The 19,988-nt window shown below is 46.6% G+C and overlaps 1 protein-coding gene across 1 annotated transcript; it reads left to right on the top strand.

Moving 5' to 3' along the window:
* Positions 1 to 4,903: 4,903 nt before the first annotated feature.
* Positions 4,904 to 10,609, top strand: LOC127679870 (protein FAM205A-2-like). The gene is made up of 4 exons (XM_052175457.1): positions 4,904 to 5,047; positions 5,663 to 5,708; positions 6,193 to 6,253; positions 6,910 to 10,609. Exons 1-4 carry the CDS (start codon positions 4,904 to 4,906, stop codon positions 10,607 to 10,609), a joined length of 3,951 nt encoding a protein of 1,316 aa, XP_052031417.1.
* The last annotated feature ends 9,379 nt before the right edge of the window (positions 10,610 to 19,988 follow it).

Below are 19,988 nucleotides of genomic sequence, written 5' to 3'. Positions count from 1 at the left end.
TTAGAAGGTAGAATCTACTCAAGGGAGTGGCTCCTTGGCATGCGTCTGGGAGGTGTGGCTTTGTACTTGGCTCTTTCTGCTCCCTCGCTGTTTTCCTTTCTGGGTTTCTTGAGGTGAGTGCAGCTTTTCTTGCCACCGGCGGCTCCCATCACCACTATTTTGTGCATCATAGATCCAGAATGATGCGGCCAAATGACTGAGCGCTGAAATGTCTGAAATCATGCGTCCCCTAACTCAGAAATCCGCCTGCCTCTGCCTCCCATGTGCTGGGATTACAGGCGTGTGCCACCGAGCCCGGCGGCCAGATGAATCGTATTCTCTTTGTGTCCATGTATTTGTCTCAATGATGAGAAGCCGCCTAACACGCTACTCAGTGTGGGCATGAATGTTCATCAGACCAGTAGGGTGGAAGACTGACTACTGAGGAAAGTATGAAATGGACTCTTCACAGGTTTGGGATACAAAGGTTTTTATGAGGTCATTCCCACTGGGCAAGACAGGAAAGGATTATCAAGATTCCTGAGTGTTACAGAAATACCACAGGATCCACAGGGGTCAAGCAGGTATTACAAATGCACAAATTAATGGGAAGAGCACAAGAACGACTGGTCCTAGAAAGGACTTGCAAAACACTTACCCTGTTTAGGTGTACACCAATAAATGCACACCAAATAAAACTATAAGACCATCTAACCACAACTAGCTACTGTATTTTATGATTTGGGCTGGAAGTACCCCTCTGTGCAGGCATCATTGCCCTGAGCAGGATAGAGAGAGTTCCAGACACACAAAGCCTTGGACGGAGCTCCACCCTAAGTAGAGTCAGTGAGCCTCTGTGGAGCGCAGTGCTTGTAACCTCTTCCCACTCAGGCTGGAGGCTTCTCCTCCTTGCTCTGATTGTGTCATTTAAAGGCAGTGCTGCCTCTGCGGTTGGCACACTGTCTGGACTTTTGGTGTAAACATGCTATTGACCAAATGTTTTGCTAAGGAAACTTTCCATTGCTCCAATTCCGTAATGAGCGCAGGAGCTTATAACGGACTTCTCGGGTGGGGGTGGGGATCCAGTGTTCACACTGGATTGAACAGTAAGTAACCTAGTAGATCAGATAACGTGTTATAGCCTTGGGGTCTGATTCTTCCTCCCTTTCCTCAACAGGAATGAAGAACTCTAATGTTGAAAGCGTGCACAGATCTGCGTAGAACAAAATCCAGGGAAGAAATGAAAACTGTTAACCAGGTGGAAATCAGTGTGATTAGCCAGGGTGGGATGGGGTTGTGGTGTTATACTTTCTTTTAGTTGGCATTGTACTTTAATCGGTTGAAATGCATTTCTGTACCACAATGCAAGTTTAAATAAAAGCTTGCTTAATTAAAAAAAAAAAAACAAAAAACAAAAAACCCTACCACCTTGGTTTTCCCTTCCACATCAGCCCCTTTTGCATTTCTGATGTCTGATTACCCCTTTAGGGAATATCAAGGCTCTTCATTTCTAATCCTTAAATATGTTCTATCCCTGAACCTCTGTGAGCTTCTCAGACACATTTCCAGGTAAGGAAGGAGAGATGGTAGACGTTCCTCTGTCCCAGCCACTCTTCCTGAAAATGTACCTGGTGTACCCAAGTACTTAGTTTTCTGAGGATGAGTAACTTATATGTAGTCAAGTGTAGGGGTCTGATCTGGTATTGCTATGTATTCAAATGCTAAATACCAGCCCCTAAGATCTGGTTGCCCCCTGAGTTGTTAGGGATGGTTAAGAAATACAAGTTAATAGTTACTAGTATTGTGCCAGATATTAATCTAGATTATCACAGAAATACACATCCTAGATTGAACAGATAATAAATAAATTATTAATAATTAATACATAATAAATACCTATAAACAAGCAATGTTTGCTTGCTCAGGTATTCTGTGAATAGATGGATAGTTTTCAAAACCCTCAGAAACTCACAGAATATGTCTTTTAAAGTTTTTATTTATTTGTTTATTTAAGGCCTTTTTGACATTAAGGCATGCCAGCTCCTGGAAGCACCTCATACTATTTCAAAGAAAATGATGGACATCAAGAATCTCCATCTTGAGTTTGCCTCAATGTGACAAACTGCCACAGGGCAGAGAGTAGCCCATACTTCAACTATAGACAAAATGCTCTTCAGAAAGGACACACTCAGGGACATCTGCCAAGCTCTGACTAGACAGGGTGAGTAAGTCCTTCACAATTCCTGCTTCACAAAATGTCTGTCAGATAAGTCAGATATACTGGGCCAGAAGGATGAAGATGGATGCTCCAACATCATGGAGACAATTCTGGGGAACTGCCCGGGAAGCCATTTCTCTGTCATTTCTTAACCTTGGAAGCTGCTTGCCTGCATTTTTTGCATATTCAGGTAATATTTATTCCTTCTCTCATCTCTGATTATAGTCTTACAATTAAACTTAAGTTATAAAGGATCTAAAAATATATACTTTAAGGTCTAAAGAGATGTTTTAAGGATGGCAAATGCAAATTATATAGGTTGGAGGACTTGAAGTTTAAGTTATAAATGGTTGTTTTAAGGTTGATAATTGCAAGTTATGAAAGTTAGAGACTTTAAATGCCTAAGGTGGCAATGGAAAAATGATGTAAATACAGAGCTATATCAATATAGGATAGATAATAGAACATCTTCTCCTAAGTTGCCAAATACAAATGGATTGGACATTGTGAATGTTAATTATTACACCATAGATTTCATAATTGTTCTTACTATATGTACTTTACTATTGTAAGAAAAATAGTCTTTCTATTTATACAAACAAGAGAGAAATGTAGTGGCTGATCTGGTACTGCTGTCTATTCAAATGCCAAATACTGGCCCCCAAGATCTGGTTGCCTTTGATGAGGAGACCCTCAGGCATGAGATCTTCATGAACACAAAATGATGCTATGTAACCTTGCTCCCCAAGTTAATTGGTTAATAAAAGGCTAAAACTTGTGATTGGGCAGTAGATAGAGGTAGGAGGGTTTTTAGTTACCTGGCTTGGGGTCGCAGGTTGGGAGAAAACACGAAGAAAAGACATTCAGAGAAGAGGAGGCCACCATGAGAATAGATGGACTCTAAGCACATGGCCAGGAGAAACAGCAAGTAACCAGGCACATACGGCTGGGAGGTAAGTTAGAACAGCTCCAAAGTGGCCCAATCTAGGCTGACAGCTTGCAAACACAGCTTGAAGATTGTGTGTCTTTTATACGGGCTAGCTAGAATATGTAATTCCTTTTACAGGCAAACATAATTGCTTAGCAATCTAGGACTCTGCTTGGCTTGCTCTAGGCACACATCCCTTTAATTGTGTACTTGGGTTGTGCACACATGCCACTCTCTAAACAATATGCCTACGCAACCTGCAAGCAATTAAGGACCCCCATTTGTAATAGCTATCTCCAAAGAATAGAATAAATAAACTGGGCAGTTTCTGTTCAAAGATCTTTCAAATACATCTTGTAAGAGGGTAGGAAGGTTGATATAACTTGAATTAATTTTGGGTCATAAGATGAAAGTATGTACTCTGAGTGAACTTTTAGGGAGTACACCCGTTTGCCATCTCGTGCCTGGGAAGAATTGGGTATGCAAATGATCAAAATCAGATGCATTATGGGAAAGAACATAAACAGTAGGAAAGAGGTCATTATGCTCAGATCTGAGGGTCCCCAAAGACCACCAGGAGTTGAAATGCTCAACATCATTAGCCATTAGGGAAATGCAAATCAAAACAACCCTGAGATTTCACCTCACACCAGTCAGAATGGCTAAGGTCAAAAACTCAGGAGACATCAGGTGCTGGCGAGGATGTGGAGAAAGAGGAACACTCCTCCACTGCTGGTGGGATTGTAAGATGGTGCAACCACTTTGGAAATCAGTCTGGAGTTTCCTCAGAAAACTGGGCATCGCACTTCTGGAGGACCCTGCTATACCACTCCTGGGCATATGCCCGGAGGATTCCCCAGCATGTAATAAGGACACATGCTCCACTATGTTCATAGCAACCCTATTTGTAGTAGCCAGAAGCTGGAAACAACCCAGGTGTCCCTCAGCTGAGGAATGGATACAAAAGATGTGGTATATTTACACAATGGAGTACTATTCAGCCATTAGAAACAATGAATTCATGAAATTCGTAGACAAATGGATTGAGCTGGAGAACATCATACTAAGTGAGGTAACCCAGTCTCAAAAGATCAGTCATGGTATGCACCCACTGATAAGTGAGGTAACCCAGTCTCAAAAGATCAGTCATGGTATGCACCCACTGATAAGTGGATATTAACCTAGAAACTTGGAATACCCAAGAAATAATCCACATATTGAATGATGTCCAAAAAAGAACAGAGGAGTGGCCTCTGGTTCTGGAAAGACCAGATGCAACAGTATAGGGGAATACCAGAACAGGGAAGTGGGAAGGAGTAGATGGAGGAACAAGGGGAGGGAAGAGGGCTTATGGGACTTGCGGGAAGTGGGGACCCAGAAAAGGGGAAATCATTTGATATGTAAATAAAGAATACATCAAATAAAAAAAACAAAAAGCAAAAAACAAAACAAACAAAACAAAAACAAGCCAGTGGGCTGGTGGGGTGGGGTGGGTACAGGGAAAACGGAGAGTAGGTCCTGCTTGTGAATGTGACATTCAGACCGAGGGTTCATGGCCTATAAAGATAACCATGTATCTACGCTCTTCTATAGACTGAATTACCACACAAGCTTCTTTTATGGAATGGAGGTCTTTGTGATGTAGTCTGGTGGCCTGATTCTACACTCTGTGATGTGCGCATGCCGAGGCTCAGCCCTGGGAGATATTAGGAACTAGGACTCAATGTCCTTAGAGTAGGGATGGCTGGTCTCCTCCTCGTGCTAATGAGGTTTGGACCATGTTGAGTTCTATGTGCTTTCTGTGGGATATTGAATGTTCTTCGTATGTCTATTTCTACATCATCATCATTGTCCTAATTGTCTGGCAAGTGCGTCAGAATTACCGAGGATTGAAGTGTGAACATAAGAGAAGCTGCTGTCGGGTAGGGAAGCCCTGTGACCACTACTGAGCCCACTGAGGAGCTTTCCGGATCCAGTGTCTGCCACCTTCCACTGATGACCTCACTACCCCATCTGACAGTTTTGATATGATACTTTTACAGGCGTTTATATAATGCCTTTCTCCTGTGAGGCCGTTCCTTACCAGGATGTTCATGAGTTGTAAACCAAAAACCTTTGTCTTGCTTTGAATAGAAGATTACCATTATCTCAGATTTCCCAATACAGGAGAATTTCCCATTTTAGTTTGTTACGGCATTTATACGTGGAAGGCCTTTTATATTAGAACACATTCTATATGTGTCCTGTTCTTTCTACTGTTTTGCCTGCAGACTCTGGTAAAACATTGCTCAGTAGCTGGATAGAGTTCAGATGAGTTTCAAAGAGAACCAGAAGGATGGAGAAGAGGAGAAAGTCAGGGTTTAAAAAAAGGCGAGGGGGGGGGGGGCGGTAAGAGCCTGGCAGAAGGCAATGGAGGCGGGCATAAAATAACACTCAGATAAGGAAAGGAAAGGAAATGTGTAAGATCTTTGTCATAATATGGACATGAGAAAAGAACGTTCCAGCTTCACATTCTAATATTTTTTTTTCTCTTTAAGCGTCATCAAAAAGTCAGGCAAAGGGCTAGAGATGCAGCATCAAGAGGTAAAGTCCCACTGTCTCCTGACTCCCCACCCCTGGGAGAGCTCCCCACAGTTCCTCTTCTCTGTGACCCTGCCCAGTGCCAAGGGCTCTAGCTTCTGAGGTTCCAGAGCCACTAACTGGTGACATTTACAAAGGGCTGCTCTTGATGGGAAATCAGAAAGTAAGAATGCTAAAAGCATTCTCTGCCTTGTTCCCCTGAGGAGAAGGAATTGAGGAATTAAGGCACCCTTACCTGTCATTACTGAATTTATGACTCTATGGAATTCATTTCACCTGTGGGTTTATTGATAAAGTAAGCATACTATGAATTATCCCTTCAGGGGACAGTGCACTGTAAATGGTGGTGCTCCACACAGATGCGCCATGGAGCACGGAGCCTGGGCGCTCAGCTTCCTGTTGCTGGGCTGAGGCTTTCCTGTTCAGATTCCTGTAGGATCCCCTCAAGTGCTCATTCTCCACATAACACTGTGTCCTGATTCCTCAGCCAGGAGACTTTCCCGGGAAGAAGCTGAGAAGCCATGGGAGCTGCTCTCTATCATGAAAAGGTGACCTCTTGACCCCTGGGGTCTAAACTCTGGTGATTTCTTGACCTGATCTGGGCCAGGGGTGAGGAAAGGGGTAACTGAGGGAAGGAGAAACACACCGTGCAGGCAGGTTCAGCAGCCAAGAGGGCTGCCAAGGCAGAGATGGGTCACATCTCAGCAGGGAAGATCCACCCCACACCCAATCTGAATGTCAGGGTCTCAGCAGTTCTGAACTTCAGAACAGACTAGCACACAGTCTGTAAAGCACATTGCTGGGGCTGCACCCAGACACCAGCCTGTCAAGAGTGAATTCAGCACAGTGGTCACCATGTCATACAGGCCTCCTGCTGCTCCCTTTCAAGGACAGAACCCTGGGTTTGGCTGGACCCTGCTGCTGTTACCTTCTGTCTGTCTTCAGGGTGGGGGAGCAGTTGCTGGGATGCCATCACCCCACTGTCTTACCCTCTACTTAGTTTCTGGAGGGCACAAATGATTCCCAAGAGTTTCTGGACACAGCAACAGGGACGCCCCATGCTTTGAACGAGGAACCCCATCTCCTACATTGCAGGGTTAGAACTTGTGGGACTGGAGAAAAGGGCCCAGAAACCTCCAGACACATTCTTCCCAAGAGGCAGATGTAATTTGTTCATTAATGGTTGTCTTTTTTCTCTTCCAAGCCAAAGCTGGACCCCTAAGGAGGGAAATGTGCGGCAGCTTCTGTGTGTAGATCCCGGTTGCCAAATCTGTGAGGCTGCAACTCTAGAGATTCAGCAGTTGCTGCAGAGCGAGAGAAGCCAGCTCTCCCCTGCTCTGTTGGGACTGCCACACGGCTCTGCTTGCCTGGAGATGCCCATATCCAGTGAGTCTTTTGAATGGAATACGGAACTTTATGCCAGGCAGGCAAACTTTCCAGTGGTGCCTGGAGCCCCAACACTCACACACCTAACAGAACAGGTAACAGAGTCAACCAACACAGATGGTGTCCAGCTTTGCTGGACCGATCACCTTGAGGTAGGACAGGAATTTCATCCGGTAGACATGCCCATGGCCTCTGAGACTGTGGCATCTTCAAGGCTTGAAGAGTCGGTGGCTTTAGTGAATGGGGAAGAGACAGTGCACAGCAATTTAAACTATATTGAGCAGCTCCAAGACCATGAGGCATTGAACTCACAGATCCCTTTTCAGACCCTGACCCCACAAATTACTGTCACACATCCTATGTCTGTGTCGATCGTCACCGATATCCCCCAGCCATTCCTCAGTCCTGAAGTGTTAAGGCTTCTGGAGCTACATGTGAAAAAATTGATGCATTTCCAAAGGTGGGGACTCCCCAGAAGAGTAGAGGAGTCCCTAAAGCAACTCATGCCCAACCCACCAATGTATTTCCAGCCAGAACATAACCAACCGGTTTCATTTATCCTGAACACTAGTTCTCAAGACTCTGTCCATAGGTTTGGGGACATTTCCCCCCAGACCTGGTACTCGTATATGGACGGAGAACCTATCCAGACCTTTTGGGTTTCTGAGTGGTCTAGTGGAGACACAGTACAAAGACTACCCTGCAAACAAATCTCTAGCCCTGTGGGGAAGCCCTTACTCACTCCTGACTATGAGCTTCTCCACGGTCTCTGTCTACTGCCTGAGGGACAAGCTGAGGACTCCCAGAGCGATCTTCAGAAGAAGTTCACTCAGTTATTCTGTGGTCTCCCTTCTATGCACAGTGAGTCCTTAGGGTCTACCTTCTTATGCACTGGAGGTGTCTCCAAGGACACATTCAAACCTTCCTACAAAGATCTTCATTTCTTGAAGGAGTCCCTGCCCTTTCCCCTACCCAGGCTATCCCCTTCTCCTTCATCCACTTCCCCAAATGAGTCTTTGTATCAAAGTGCTCAGACTGGCGTTCCATTTCTGACTCTGTCAGAATGTCAAACCTTGGAATGGCATCTTCTACAAAGACAGCTTCAGCTTCAGTGGGGTCTGCCAGCGTTCATCCCCGGGTCTCCACATGCACTGAGCCGCACGCAGTACAAGCCATGTCATAAAGCCAAGCCATGTGAGACTTTAAAAGCCTCCCAGTCAGGAAGGTCCTTCTCAACCCTCACCAGAGAGCTTTTCTTCATCCCACGGCACGCGCGCAGGCTGCTGGAATTCCACCTCCAGAAGCAGCTGATTCACCTCCGATGGGGGCTGCCCCAGAGGATCCAGCGCTCCATTCATATGCTCCTCTCTTCTGACCAGCCTTCCCTGTCCTGCAGGGACAGCACGCTACCCAGTGCGAGCATGCTACAGCCGGGGAAGCCAGAGGCCGATGGGTCTGGTGACATGTTCTCACCCACAGCGGGCGAAGAGCCAATCCCCATGCCACACTTGTTTGCCGAGGCAAGGGAAATGTTGAAAAGCCATGTGGATTCCAAGTGTGAACAGATCCACGAGGGCAAGGTCCCTGCTTGTGTCCAAAGCTCCTGGGAACACAGACTTTCTGGGAACTTGGCAGCAGGAACTCTGTTCCCAAACATTCCACAAGGTCAGCCCCTGGAGCTACGGGCAGAAAACAACCCTGACCTACATCAAGAATCTGTTCCCTGGAAACCGATGGTCCTTGACCAGGAGACGAAGGCCTTTTCAGGTGCTTTCATTGAACACTGTAGGCGGCCCCAAGCCCTGTCTGAAGAAACCATTAAGAAACTGGAGACAACTTTAAGACATAAGTACTTGGCCTTCCTGTCAGGCCTGCAGGCCCTATACTGTGTAGCCCCGACTAGAGCAACATCCCCACTTGTTGACCAATCCGTAATCACAACTGCACTCAGGCCCGTCAAAAGCCCACAGAAGCCCCTACCTCAGAGGTCCCCATCTGAAGGCCCATGTTTGAGTGGGCTTGAGCCCTGGACTCAGGATGACGATGAGACCTCTGCAAACATTGCAGAAGAGTTCCAGCGTGGAGTGCAGGTGTCTGGAAGGAGAGAGAAGGGGCCTCCAGAGATACAGCCTCTCCTGAATAGACCCTACTCCTTTAACACAGAGATCACGGAGAGATTGAATTTTCACCTGAAAAAAAAGGTCCTAGAGATAAAGCTGGGAATTCCTCTAAAAGCAGGTGCATTGCTCCAAGAGCCAATTGCAGCAGAACCAGAGAGTAAATCCATACAGGAGCCTCTCGGGAGTCCACGTATCTCAGAAAGAACACTGCTACAGGGACAGCCCACCTTCTGTGACTCTCCTCCAGCCCCAGATCCAAATAAGTTCCACCTCAAACGGCCAGATACTGCAGTGCAGGCTGTATTTCAGGAGCAAGGCCAACAGAGTTCCAAAGCAGTTCCCTATAGTTCTGCCCAGCAGGGCCCCACGGCGTCACAATTCCACAAAAATATGATTGAGGCCCAAGTGCACTATGTTCAGATGGGGACCTGTGGGGAGATGCTGGATCTAGGGAAATCCTTTAGCACTGGGTCCCAAAGCCCAGGCAAGAGTAAGTACTCAGGCCATGTCCCTACAATGACGGGCAAGAGCAAAAGCCCAGGGAAACCCAAGGCTGTGGGGGACCTTGGGGAAGGGGATGCAGGTCTTGTGCTTTCCCTGGTCCGTCAGAAGACACACCAGGATGGAGAGCAGGAACCAGAAAAGAAGCTCTTGCACAGAACAGCCCCGGCCTCCTCACAACAGGGCCACAACTTTCATCTTGAGGGTGCCCGTCCACACAGCCCCCAGAAGCTCCCTGAGCTTGAGTTCCCAGATCCACCTCCAGAGGTCTTTATGGAGACAGACTCTGAGCAGGACACGGAAGACAGTCAAAGTGAGGAATCCACTGTCCCGGAAGCTGCAAGGATCGCTGAAGGCCCCCAGCCTGTGGCCTCCCAGGCTGCCCAGGGCCTTCCTTTCCCATGCTCACCAACTCAGAGAAAGCCTTTTCAGGGCCAACCTTGTCCAGGTCACTTTTCACCGGGGCATATGACGCCACCGTCTCCTTACTCTAAGCCCAGCCGTCTTCCAGAGGCTGGCTTGAAAAATAAGATGAAATTCTTTTTTCACTCTATTAACCCCAAGATAAAGAGCAAAACCCAAATGGAACCATCCATGGTCTCTACACCTGGGAAGGTGACCAAAACCAGTAAAGAAAATGTTGAAAGGGCTCTGCCTCAAACCAAGAGCCTCACCAAGAAAGCTAAGCCAGAGGACACCAGAGGGCCCAAGGCCCAGGTTTCGTCCTCTGAGAAGTCAGTGATCTCCCCCTGTCTAACTCCTTCTCATATTCTAGACAGTAAGTTCTGGCCGCGCTCTCGACGGGTTGGCTCTGTCTCAGTACTGGGCCACCCTTACCATTGCCCTCGGCACTGTCCTAAATTGGCTTACGCCACTCAACAGAGAAACCCACCCTAGGTCCTGGGGTTTGCCTCAGAAATGTTGTTCTGCGAACGGAGACCACTCAGGGTGATGGCAGCTTCTAGGCTCCCCCTCCTCTGTATCCTTTAAAGAGAACGATTTTTATTTTCTCTAATGAGCAGGTGGATTAAAGAGCCACCCATAATATATTCTGTACCTGTAAACGAAGAGTCGTCTGTCTTTTCTTGTCTCTGCTGTACATTATTAAGGGAAGGGATGCAAGGAGTGACATCACCCCCATCCCGGAGAGGAAAGTTAGCCTCCAATTATTCTCTTCTCTCTCTCTCTCTCTCTCTCTCTCTCTCTCTCTCTCTCTCTCTTTTGGTTTTTTCGAGACGGGGGTTTTTCTGTGTAGCCCTGGCTGTCCTGGAACTCACTCTGTAGACCAGGCTGGACTCGAACTCAGAAATCCGCCTGCCTCTGCCTCCCAAGTGCTGGGATTAAAGGTGTGCGCCACCCGCCCGGCAGCCCCCAATTCTCATGGTCCTTTTTAGAGAAGTACCATTAGCACAGCCTTCTTCAAGGGATACTTTGGAGTTTATATTTTTGATGCAGGAAGTGGAAGGCAGGCAGAGAGGAATGCTGGGAGACCAGAGAGTGGGAGATATAGCCAAAAGCAAAGTAGCTAAAGAGAAAATGCACATTGTGTATATGACAAACATCACAACTGAGTTGTGGAATCTCCGTGTTCACCCCAGTGCTGTTGGGAGTATCCCTCTGAGGACCCATCTGGAAGCTTGTTACAGCCCCTTGCCTGGTTCTGGTGCTTCAGCCCTGTGGCATCTATAGATGCCTCCTGGGAAGGAAAATGCAGGGAGGCTGGGGACCATAGGGAGGGGGCTTGGGACAAAGCTGCTGTGTTCCTGATCTTCATGCAAGGACAATCAGGTCAGTTTGTTACCTCTAAAGCCCAAGCAGGAGGCTAGCCCAAGGCCGAGCTGTGTGGGGACAGGAGTGTAAGCAGGAGGCTAGCCCAAGGCCGAGCTGTGTGGGGACAGGAGTGTAAGCAGGAGGCTAGCCCAAGGCCGAGCTGTGTGGGGACAGGAGTGTAAGCAGGAGGCTAGCCCAAGGCCGAGCTGTGTGGGGACAGGAGTGTAAGGTCATGGTAAGCCCCTTGCATGACCAAGTAGTGAGCTGAATATTAAAGATTCTCGGCTAAGATTCTACAGCACCAGAAGTTATGTAAACTATTTGAGCCTGTTAAGACCAATAGCTTGTACCCAGCCCTACTGCCATGCCCTGTCTATAATACACACACACACACACACACACACACACACACCTCTGTCTTTTAATCCACCCTCTCTTCTACCACCCTTACTCTCCCAATACATTTTCATTTTAATTTTTAAGATGATACATCTATTTATGTATATATGTGTTTTGTTTGCATGTACATCTACACACCAGAAGAGGGCATCATGGGACTACAGTTACAGACAGTGGTGAACTGCCCTGTAGGTGCTAGAAATTAAACTCAGGACTTCTGGCAGAGCAGCTGGTGCTCCCAATGGTTGAGCCATCTCTCCAAGCCCTTAACTTTGTGCATACGGATACTTTTCCTGTATATACGTCTGTTGGGGTACACTGTGTGAAGGCATGTCTATATTCAATTGACAATTCTGTACTGGCAGAGAGCTACAGAATAGCAGGATCTCGGTACTGTATTTCTATGGCCCATCTCCGGCCTCACATTTTGTAAATATTTGTTCTTCCTCACCTGCCTAAGAAAGACAATCTAAAATTGTATCTGGTTTGCTGCAATAAAGATATGAGGGCCAATAGCTGGTCAGGAAGTGGAAGGCAGACAGGGAAGGAAGCTGGGAAAATAATTGAGACGTGGGAGATTCCGCCATCGGACATGGAGGTAAACAGACAGACCAGAGCAGCACAAAGGGGTAGAGCTGGCTATGTGACAGGGTGGAGTGCCAGGACTGGCATAGTTAGAGTAGCTGGGAGACTGCCCAAGCTAAAAGGCCTAAGCTTTAAAATATTAAATCTCTGTGTCATTATATTGCTGGCAGGTCCGAGATAGATGTCTGTAACACTACATGTGTACAAGGGCCCACATAGGCCATAAGAGGGCATCCGATCCTGTAGAGGGCACAGCTGGTAGGCTGTGGGGTTGTCAGAAATTAGGATGTCCACATGGGATTTGCCTTTTAGCTATGCTCAGTTTGTCCACACACATTCCTTCAATACCATGTTAATATAAGGTTAACCAGACACCTCACCAAGTGGGGAACAGCTGGGCAGATGCCCTGCTGCAGGGTTCTGATGGGGACTTTGCTCCAGTCAGGTGCTTTGGGAACTTGATCACTCAACCCATGTCCACCATGAGGATAGCACTTGTGGAGGTTCCAGACAGTCCTTGAGAGCTTTCAGCCAGACGCTAGTGCTCACAGGCAGTCACGCGTGTGCTCGGCCACAGCGCTGGGAACAGTCGTCAAAGCCAGGGCCACACACAGAGGCAGGCTGAGTTGTCTTGCTGATGGTCGTAAGACACCGTCTTGGGAGCACAGCACAGCACTGTGATTCCAGGGCCACTCTCAAAGCTCTGTTTTTTGGGTATCATTTCATTGGGCCTTAGCTTTACCCCTATGTGGGGCTCACGACTTAGTCCGGCTTTACTGACAGCAATTCCACGTTGGGGTTAGTTCATTAGAACATCACACTCTGCCTTGGGCTCAGTTCCTGTCTGAGCTTGCTTGTGTCAGGATCCTAGCTTGCAGGCAGATTATTCTAAGTCACGTAAACTGGTTTTCAAGTTACACAAGATGGTTTCACTTATGTTCCTAAAAGATCCTTCAGAGCTGGAATTCCAGGAAGCTGGGAGTAGGTTTGTACATGCTGGGACTCAAACCCTAGCAGATAATGCTACTGATCTTTGTCAGTTAAGGCCCCTCCCATGATATGCATGGTAAATCGCCCATCAGAGGACAACTTCTGCACCACCAAGGACAGCTCCTTACGCCTGAAATCACCACACTTTAGGTTAGTCTTTTTTCCTCACTCAGCCGGCTTTGTCAGGTTCTCATTGTTGATGAGACCATGACCAAAAGCAAATTGTGGAGGAAAGGATTTCTCCACATCATATCCATCACCGAAGGAAGCTGGGACAGGAACTCAAACAGGGCAGGAGCTGACGCAGAGACCATCGAGGGGCGCTGCTTACTTGCTTGCTCCCCATGGCTTGCTCAGCCTGCTTGCCTTCTAGAAACCAGGACCACCAGCTTAGGAATGAGGTGGTAACTCACAGTGGACTGGGCCCTCCCCATCAATTACTAATTAAAAAACACCCTAGAGGCTTGCTACAGTCCAGTCTTATGGAGATATTTTCTTTATGGAAGATCTCTTCTCTCAGATGACTTTAGCTTGGGCCAAGTTGACAAAACTATTCAGCACGCATCTCCGCACTATGTTTCGCTGCACTTTAGAAGGCATCAACACCAGCCGGGCGGCGGTGGCGCACGCCTGTAATCCCAGCACTCTGGGAGGCAGAGGCAGGTGGATTTCTGAGTTTGAGGCCAGCCTGGTCTCCAGAGTGAGCTCCAGGGCAGTCAGTGCTATACAGAGAAACCCTGTCTCCAAAAAACCAAATCCAAAAACAAACAAACAAAAAAAAAAACAACCAAAAACAAAAACAAAAAGGCATCAAAACCTTCCACCTAGATTTCAAAAAAAAAAAAAATACTTTTAGGGTCTTTGGAAAGGGTCCCATCTACTCAATAGGCATAAAACATGATCAAAATTCTGGAGTTTAATAACATATATAAGTCTTCAACCAGAATGTGAGGTCCAAAGGAAACGCCATTTCCCAAATTCTGGCTGTCAGATAAAAGCCAGCATTCCTTGGGAACTTGTAAAGTCAGCTCTCCTCTACCAACATGGGCTTTATGTTCCTTACGGCAGTCGGGACAAATGGGTATCTGTGGTGCCTATTAGCGCCATAGTGCATGCTGGTCTCCAGCCTTGTTCAGCATCACGAGAACCTGTTACACACTCCAGAGTCCGTGGTGGCATCTCAGCTCCTCTCAGCTCCTCCCGACCCTGAACGTCCCCAGCTCCAGGCCTCCCTTCCCCAGCTACTCGTTCTTACGCCTCTTCTGTTTCAGCTCTACTCTCTCTTGCCCTCGCTCTTGCCCACTATTTCCTTGTCTTCCTCTCTTTTATCTCTCCACTCTGCTTCTCCATGGCTGGTCCAGTCTGCTGGCCATGTTCAGTCTACTGCATTCTCTCTCTGCTCTAGACTTTCCAGACGCCTCTGGCTGTTCTCTCTCTCATATCCACAATAAAACCCTCCTTAGCCATGGCACGGAGCAGTCATGTCTCAGCTAGATACAGACCCAACATCTGTCCTTCTGTCCTTCCTTCCCTCTTTCTTTCTTTCTTTCTTTCTTTCTTTCTTTCTTTCTTTCTTTCTTTCTTTCTTTCTTTCTTTCTTTCTTTCTTTCTCTCTCTCTCTCTCTCTCTCTCTCTCTCTCTCTCTCTCTCTCTCCTTCCTTCCTTCCTTCCTTCCTTCCTTCCTTTCTTTCTTTCTTTCTTTCTTTTTTTTTGCTGGCAATGTCCATTACTGGGTGTTTTGGGGACATCTGCTTATTACTAGTGAGAATGTTTTGTTCAGTTTTCTGAAATCCGTGTAAGGAAATGGAGGAAATAAATAGGTTGAAAGGCAAGCTGAGGAAGGCTGTGAGCAGAATCTAAGAAACATAAGATCCAAACCGTCTTGTCTACACAGGTTTAAGCCAATAGAAAGTCTTTATTTGCTGGCCAACAACTACACTGGGTGTTCAGGATCCCAGTGTGGCCTTTCTTGGGTGAACTTTTAAGCACAAAAACTGCATTCCGGATTGACATACTTCAGTTAACAAGATTAACAAGTTAACAAGAACACTTACCCAGAAGCAGAACTATAGAAAACAAAAGTCAAAGTTAGTACATTTAGAGACTTTTCCTGAACTATGAGTTTTGATAGATTAGGTCTTTGCTTCAATTTTGGCTGGTGGTGCTGTCTACATGCTGAGTATTAAGTCCTGATGGATTTAATACTTATACAACTTATTTATGACAACTTATTATTACAACTTAATACAACTGACTTATGGAGCCAGTTGTGCTAAGGTCTGGGGGCCTGTTACAATCCCATCCCGTTGGTGAGTAGGTGATTCACCACCAAAGGCAGTTTTGGTGGCCATGAGGAGAAGACTGGAAACTTAAACTTCTTAAGAAATCTTTGGCACAACAGTGGAGCTCAAGGCTGTGCTTGCATCATAAAGTCAAAGATTTGAGTTGGAAAGAAACTTTAACTGAAGTGACCAGAGAATGACTTTAGCAAAGATGACAAAGATGAATAAAAGTATGTGTGTGTGTGTGTGTTTCATTATGTGTATGCAACATTTCAGTAGCCTGAGTATTTTGTTATTTATTTATCTATCTATCTATTTTTGACAGTTTTTAGGTCAAACGTCTGACCTCTGTGGGGATTAAGGTCAAAGTTACAAGGATGGAATGTAGAAAACCATCCTCAGCTCTGACAAGTTAACATTTCTAAGCCTCAGTTTCTTTTGGGGTAGTTGTCTTAGTTAGGTCTTATTGCTGTGAAAACACTATGAAAGTCTTATAAATGGAAGCATTTAACTGGGGCTGCTTACAGCTTCAGAGGTTCAGTCGGTTATTGTTGTGGCAGAAACCACGACAGGCAGACATGATGTGGGACGCTGAGCTGAGAGTTCTACATCTTGATCCACAGGCAGAAAACTGTGTGCCACACTGGGGGTAACCCGAGCAGAGAAGAACTCAAACACCACCCTAACAGAGACACGCTTCCCTCAATAAGGCCACACCTACTCCAATAAGACCACGCCTCCTAATAGTGCCACTCCCTATGGGCCAAGCATATTCAAACTCATGAGTCTTTGGGGGCTATACCTATTCAAAACACCACAGTGGGGGAGTACAATTCTACACATATATCCAAAACCTCAACTGTCAATATAATTAATTGTTAAAATAGTCAATATAATTAATTGTTAAAATATTAATAAAAATGATTCTCAAATCCACTTCTCAGGCCCAGTATTTCCTATGAACTCTAAATCATACAGATGGATTTTAAAGCAAAATAAAAACAAAACAAAAGCAAAAGAGCCCTAACACCATATTCCTCCAGAGACAATGCATGTGGACTAAAGTTTTCCAGACACCCTCGTCCTCATTAAGCAGCACCAGAAAATGGCTTCGTGACCACATCTGTTTGCTCAGTCTGTCCACCCAGATGGGCGCAGGGCTCTGATCTTGATCATCCTCAGCTACCCCCTCTCCAATTTGCTGACTGTCCTTGGTATTAAGCTTTTCTCTTTCGCTTGCCTTAGTAACTAAATTAGTGTTTGGAATATCGTGGTGGTTTGGATGCTTGACCATAGGAAGTGGTGTGGCCTTGTTGGAGGAAGTGTGTCACTGTATAGGTGGGACTTTGAGGTCTCCTGTGCTCAGCTCCTGTGCAATGCACATGAAAGTCTTCTTCTGGTGCCGTTGCATCAAGATATAGAACTCTGGGCTCCTTCTCCGGCACCACGTCTGCCTGGACGCTGCCATGCTTCCCACCACGATGATAATGGACTGAATCTCTGAACTGTAAGCCAGCCCCAACGCAATGTTTACCTGTTTTCATCAGGACTCATGACACACCAGAGAGACAAGTAACTAGTGGCCCTGGTGGGAAGGTGCAGCAGGGCGGGGGACTTAGCAGCAGGTGAGGTTGCTGGGTATGTGCACGTGACAGGGGTGCAGGACACTGCCCCCCTCTGTTCCCGGCCATTCTGAGATGAGCAGCTTTTCCTGACCACATGCTGCTGACAACGATAAGCCACCTCATCACCCAACACAGCAGAGCTCACCGATCATGATCTCAAGTCTCTGAAACCAGGGCTGAAGAGACGGCTCAGCAGTTCAGAGCACAGCAGTGGGGGTGGGGCTTTCCAAAAGACCCTGGTTCAATTCCCATGCACCCACATAGGAGCACCCAGCTGTCTATCTGTAGCTCTAGGTCCAGTGAATCTGACACCCTCACACAGACATATGTTCAGGCAAAACATCAACACACATGAAATAAGTAAATAAAATTTCTGAAATGATGAGTCAAAAGGAAGTCTTCCTCCTTTATAATCATCGTGGATATTTCTTCTTTGTTTCTTTGTTTCTTTGTTTCTTTGTTTCTTTGTTTCTTTCTTTCTTTCTTTCTTTCTTTCTTTCTTTCTTTCTTTCTTGTTTTCTTGAGACAGGTTTTCTCTGTATAGCCTCGGCTGTCTTGGAACTCACTCTGTAGACCAGGTTGGCCTCAAAGTCAGAAATCCACCTGCCTCTGTCTCCCAAGTGCTAGGATTAAAGTTGTGCACCACCACTGCCCGGCCTCTTTTTTCACAGTAATACAAAGCTAGTGGTGATGGCGTGTTCAACTCAAGAGACTGGAGAAATGAACGTCCTGTCAGTGGTAGAGAAATGGTAACATTAAAGATGAGATGTTTCTCTCACAAATAAGTGAGTACCAAGACAGTGACACAGACAGGGTGACAGCAGGAACGCGACAACCATGAAGCTGGAGAACTGGAGGTACATAGAGATTCTGGAATCAGTAAACACACACACACACACACACACATACATACACTCAGCACTCATGTATCAGGCAGCCCTTCGAAGTTGTCAGCAGAGTTATAGAGCAGATGGAGGTCACTGGTCACGCGCGCGTGAGGCAGGTGCTCTTGGGACACAGGGAAAGCTTTGTGGAACCTGCTTGACACTCTGAGTGTTCACCTAACATTCAGAAAGGGCTGAGGATAGAAGGGAGTGTCTTATGGCTTGAATCCAGAGTGTCTCCCACAGGCTTGTGTCCCAGGGCCGTGTCCTCAGTTTCTGGCACTGTTCTGAAGACTCTAGAGACATTAGGACAGTGGTTCTCAACCTTCCTAGTACTGTGACCCTTTAATACAACCATAAAATTATTTTTGTTGCTCCTTCATAACCATAATTCTGCTACTGGTATGAATCATAATGTAGATATGTGTGGTTTTCTTTCTTTTGTTTAATGATTTATTTATTTATTTATTTATTTATTTATTTATTTACTATATCTTGGTACACTGTTGTTCTCTTCAGAGACATAAGAAGAAGGCATCAGACCCCATTACAGATGGTTGTGAGCTTCCATGCTGTTGCTGGGAATTGAACTCAGGACCTCTGGAAGAGCAGTCAGTGCTCTTAACCACTGAGTCATCGCTCCAACTCCCATATCTGTGTTTTTCAACGGTCTTGAACACCCACTGTACAGGGCAGTTCCACACCCTCAAAAGGGTCATGACCCGCAGGCTGAGCACCGCTTTGTTAAGAGGTGAGGCTGGCTGGAAGAAGCAGTTCCCCACAAGCAGAATTTTGAAGGTCATAATCATTTATGGTTGTGGACCCAGCTCCTTGCTTCCGAGTGCGGATTGATGCCCACAGGCTCCTCCCGCCATGCCTTTCCTGTTGTGCTGACCTCAAACTCCCTGAAACCATAAGCCAAAACCAATCCTCCTCCTTTAAGCTGCTCCTCTGAGGTAATTTGTCACAACAATGTGAAAAGCAACGAGACTTAGTCACTAGGAATCAGGAAGATGGGGGATGCCTGAGTCAATATCACGGACCTCTAATGGGATATCCTACATCTCTCAGATGGGTCCTCCTTCTGGTCTGTTCTCGCGTAGCAAGAGCTGAAGTAAGAGTCCTTGAAATTCTTTACAATGTGCAATGTGGATATTCAGGGTTTCTAAGAAAACGCCAACCAATCTCGTCAAACGAAGAGGCAGTAATGGAGGACTTGCTCGCATAGCAGGACTCCATCGTGTGCCTACCACAGAGAAGTCAAGAGGGATGGCGCTGTTCTTCTCTGGACGGGTGCGCCTGTCCAAAGTTGGTCCTGGGGACACAGGTCCAGGCTCCAGGTGTTTTCCTGAAGTGTCCCAAAGATAAAAGGAGGTCTTGTGACAGGCACATCCTCTCTGCCTGGGGGGGCTGGGCAGAGAGCCACAGATGGAGTCAGGGGACAGCAGCTAATAAAGGGAATTGACTCAAATGTCATGGTGGCCCAAGGTAGGAAGGTGGGTTACTATGCACACATCCTGGTTCAGGGTGGAGCAGGTCCTTCCCGATGGCTCCCCACAGGCTCCCACCTGTCACAATCCATCATGGACTCACACTGCTGGCCCACCTCCCACAACAAAGGGCGGGAGAGATGACCAGAGACTTTCGGGATCCTGAGTTCTCGGCAGAGAAGTGAGCTAGAAGACAGAGGGAGATGCCGACAGAGGGCGGGGCCTCTCCATCCCTTCCCACAATCCTTGCA

This window comes from Apodemus sylvaticus, chromosome 3 (assembly GCF_947179515.1).
Source record: "Apodemus sylvaticus chromosome 3, mApoSyl1.1, whole genome shotgun sequence".
In the NCBI taxonomy this organism is placed as follows: domain Eukaryota; kingdom Metazoa; phylum Chordata; class Mammalia; order Rodentia; family Muridae; genus Apodemus; species Apodemus sylvaticus.
Note: the sequence above shows the minus strand (reverse complement) of the source record. Positions and strands in the feature narration are given on the sequence as shown.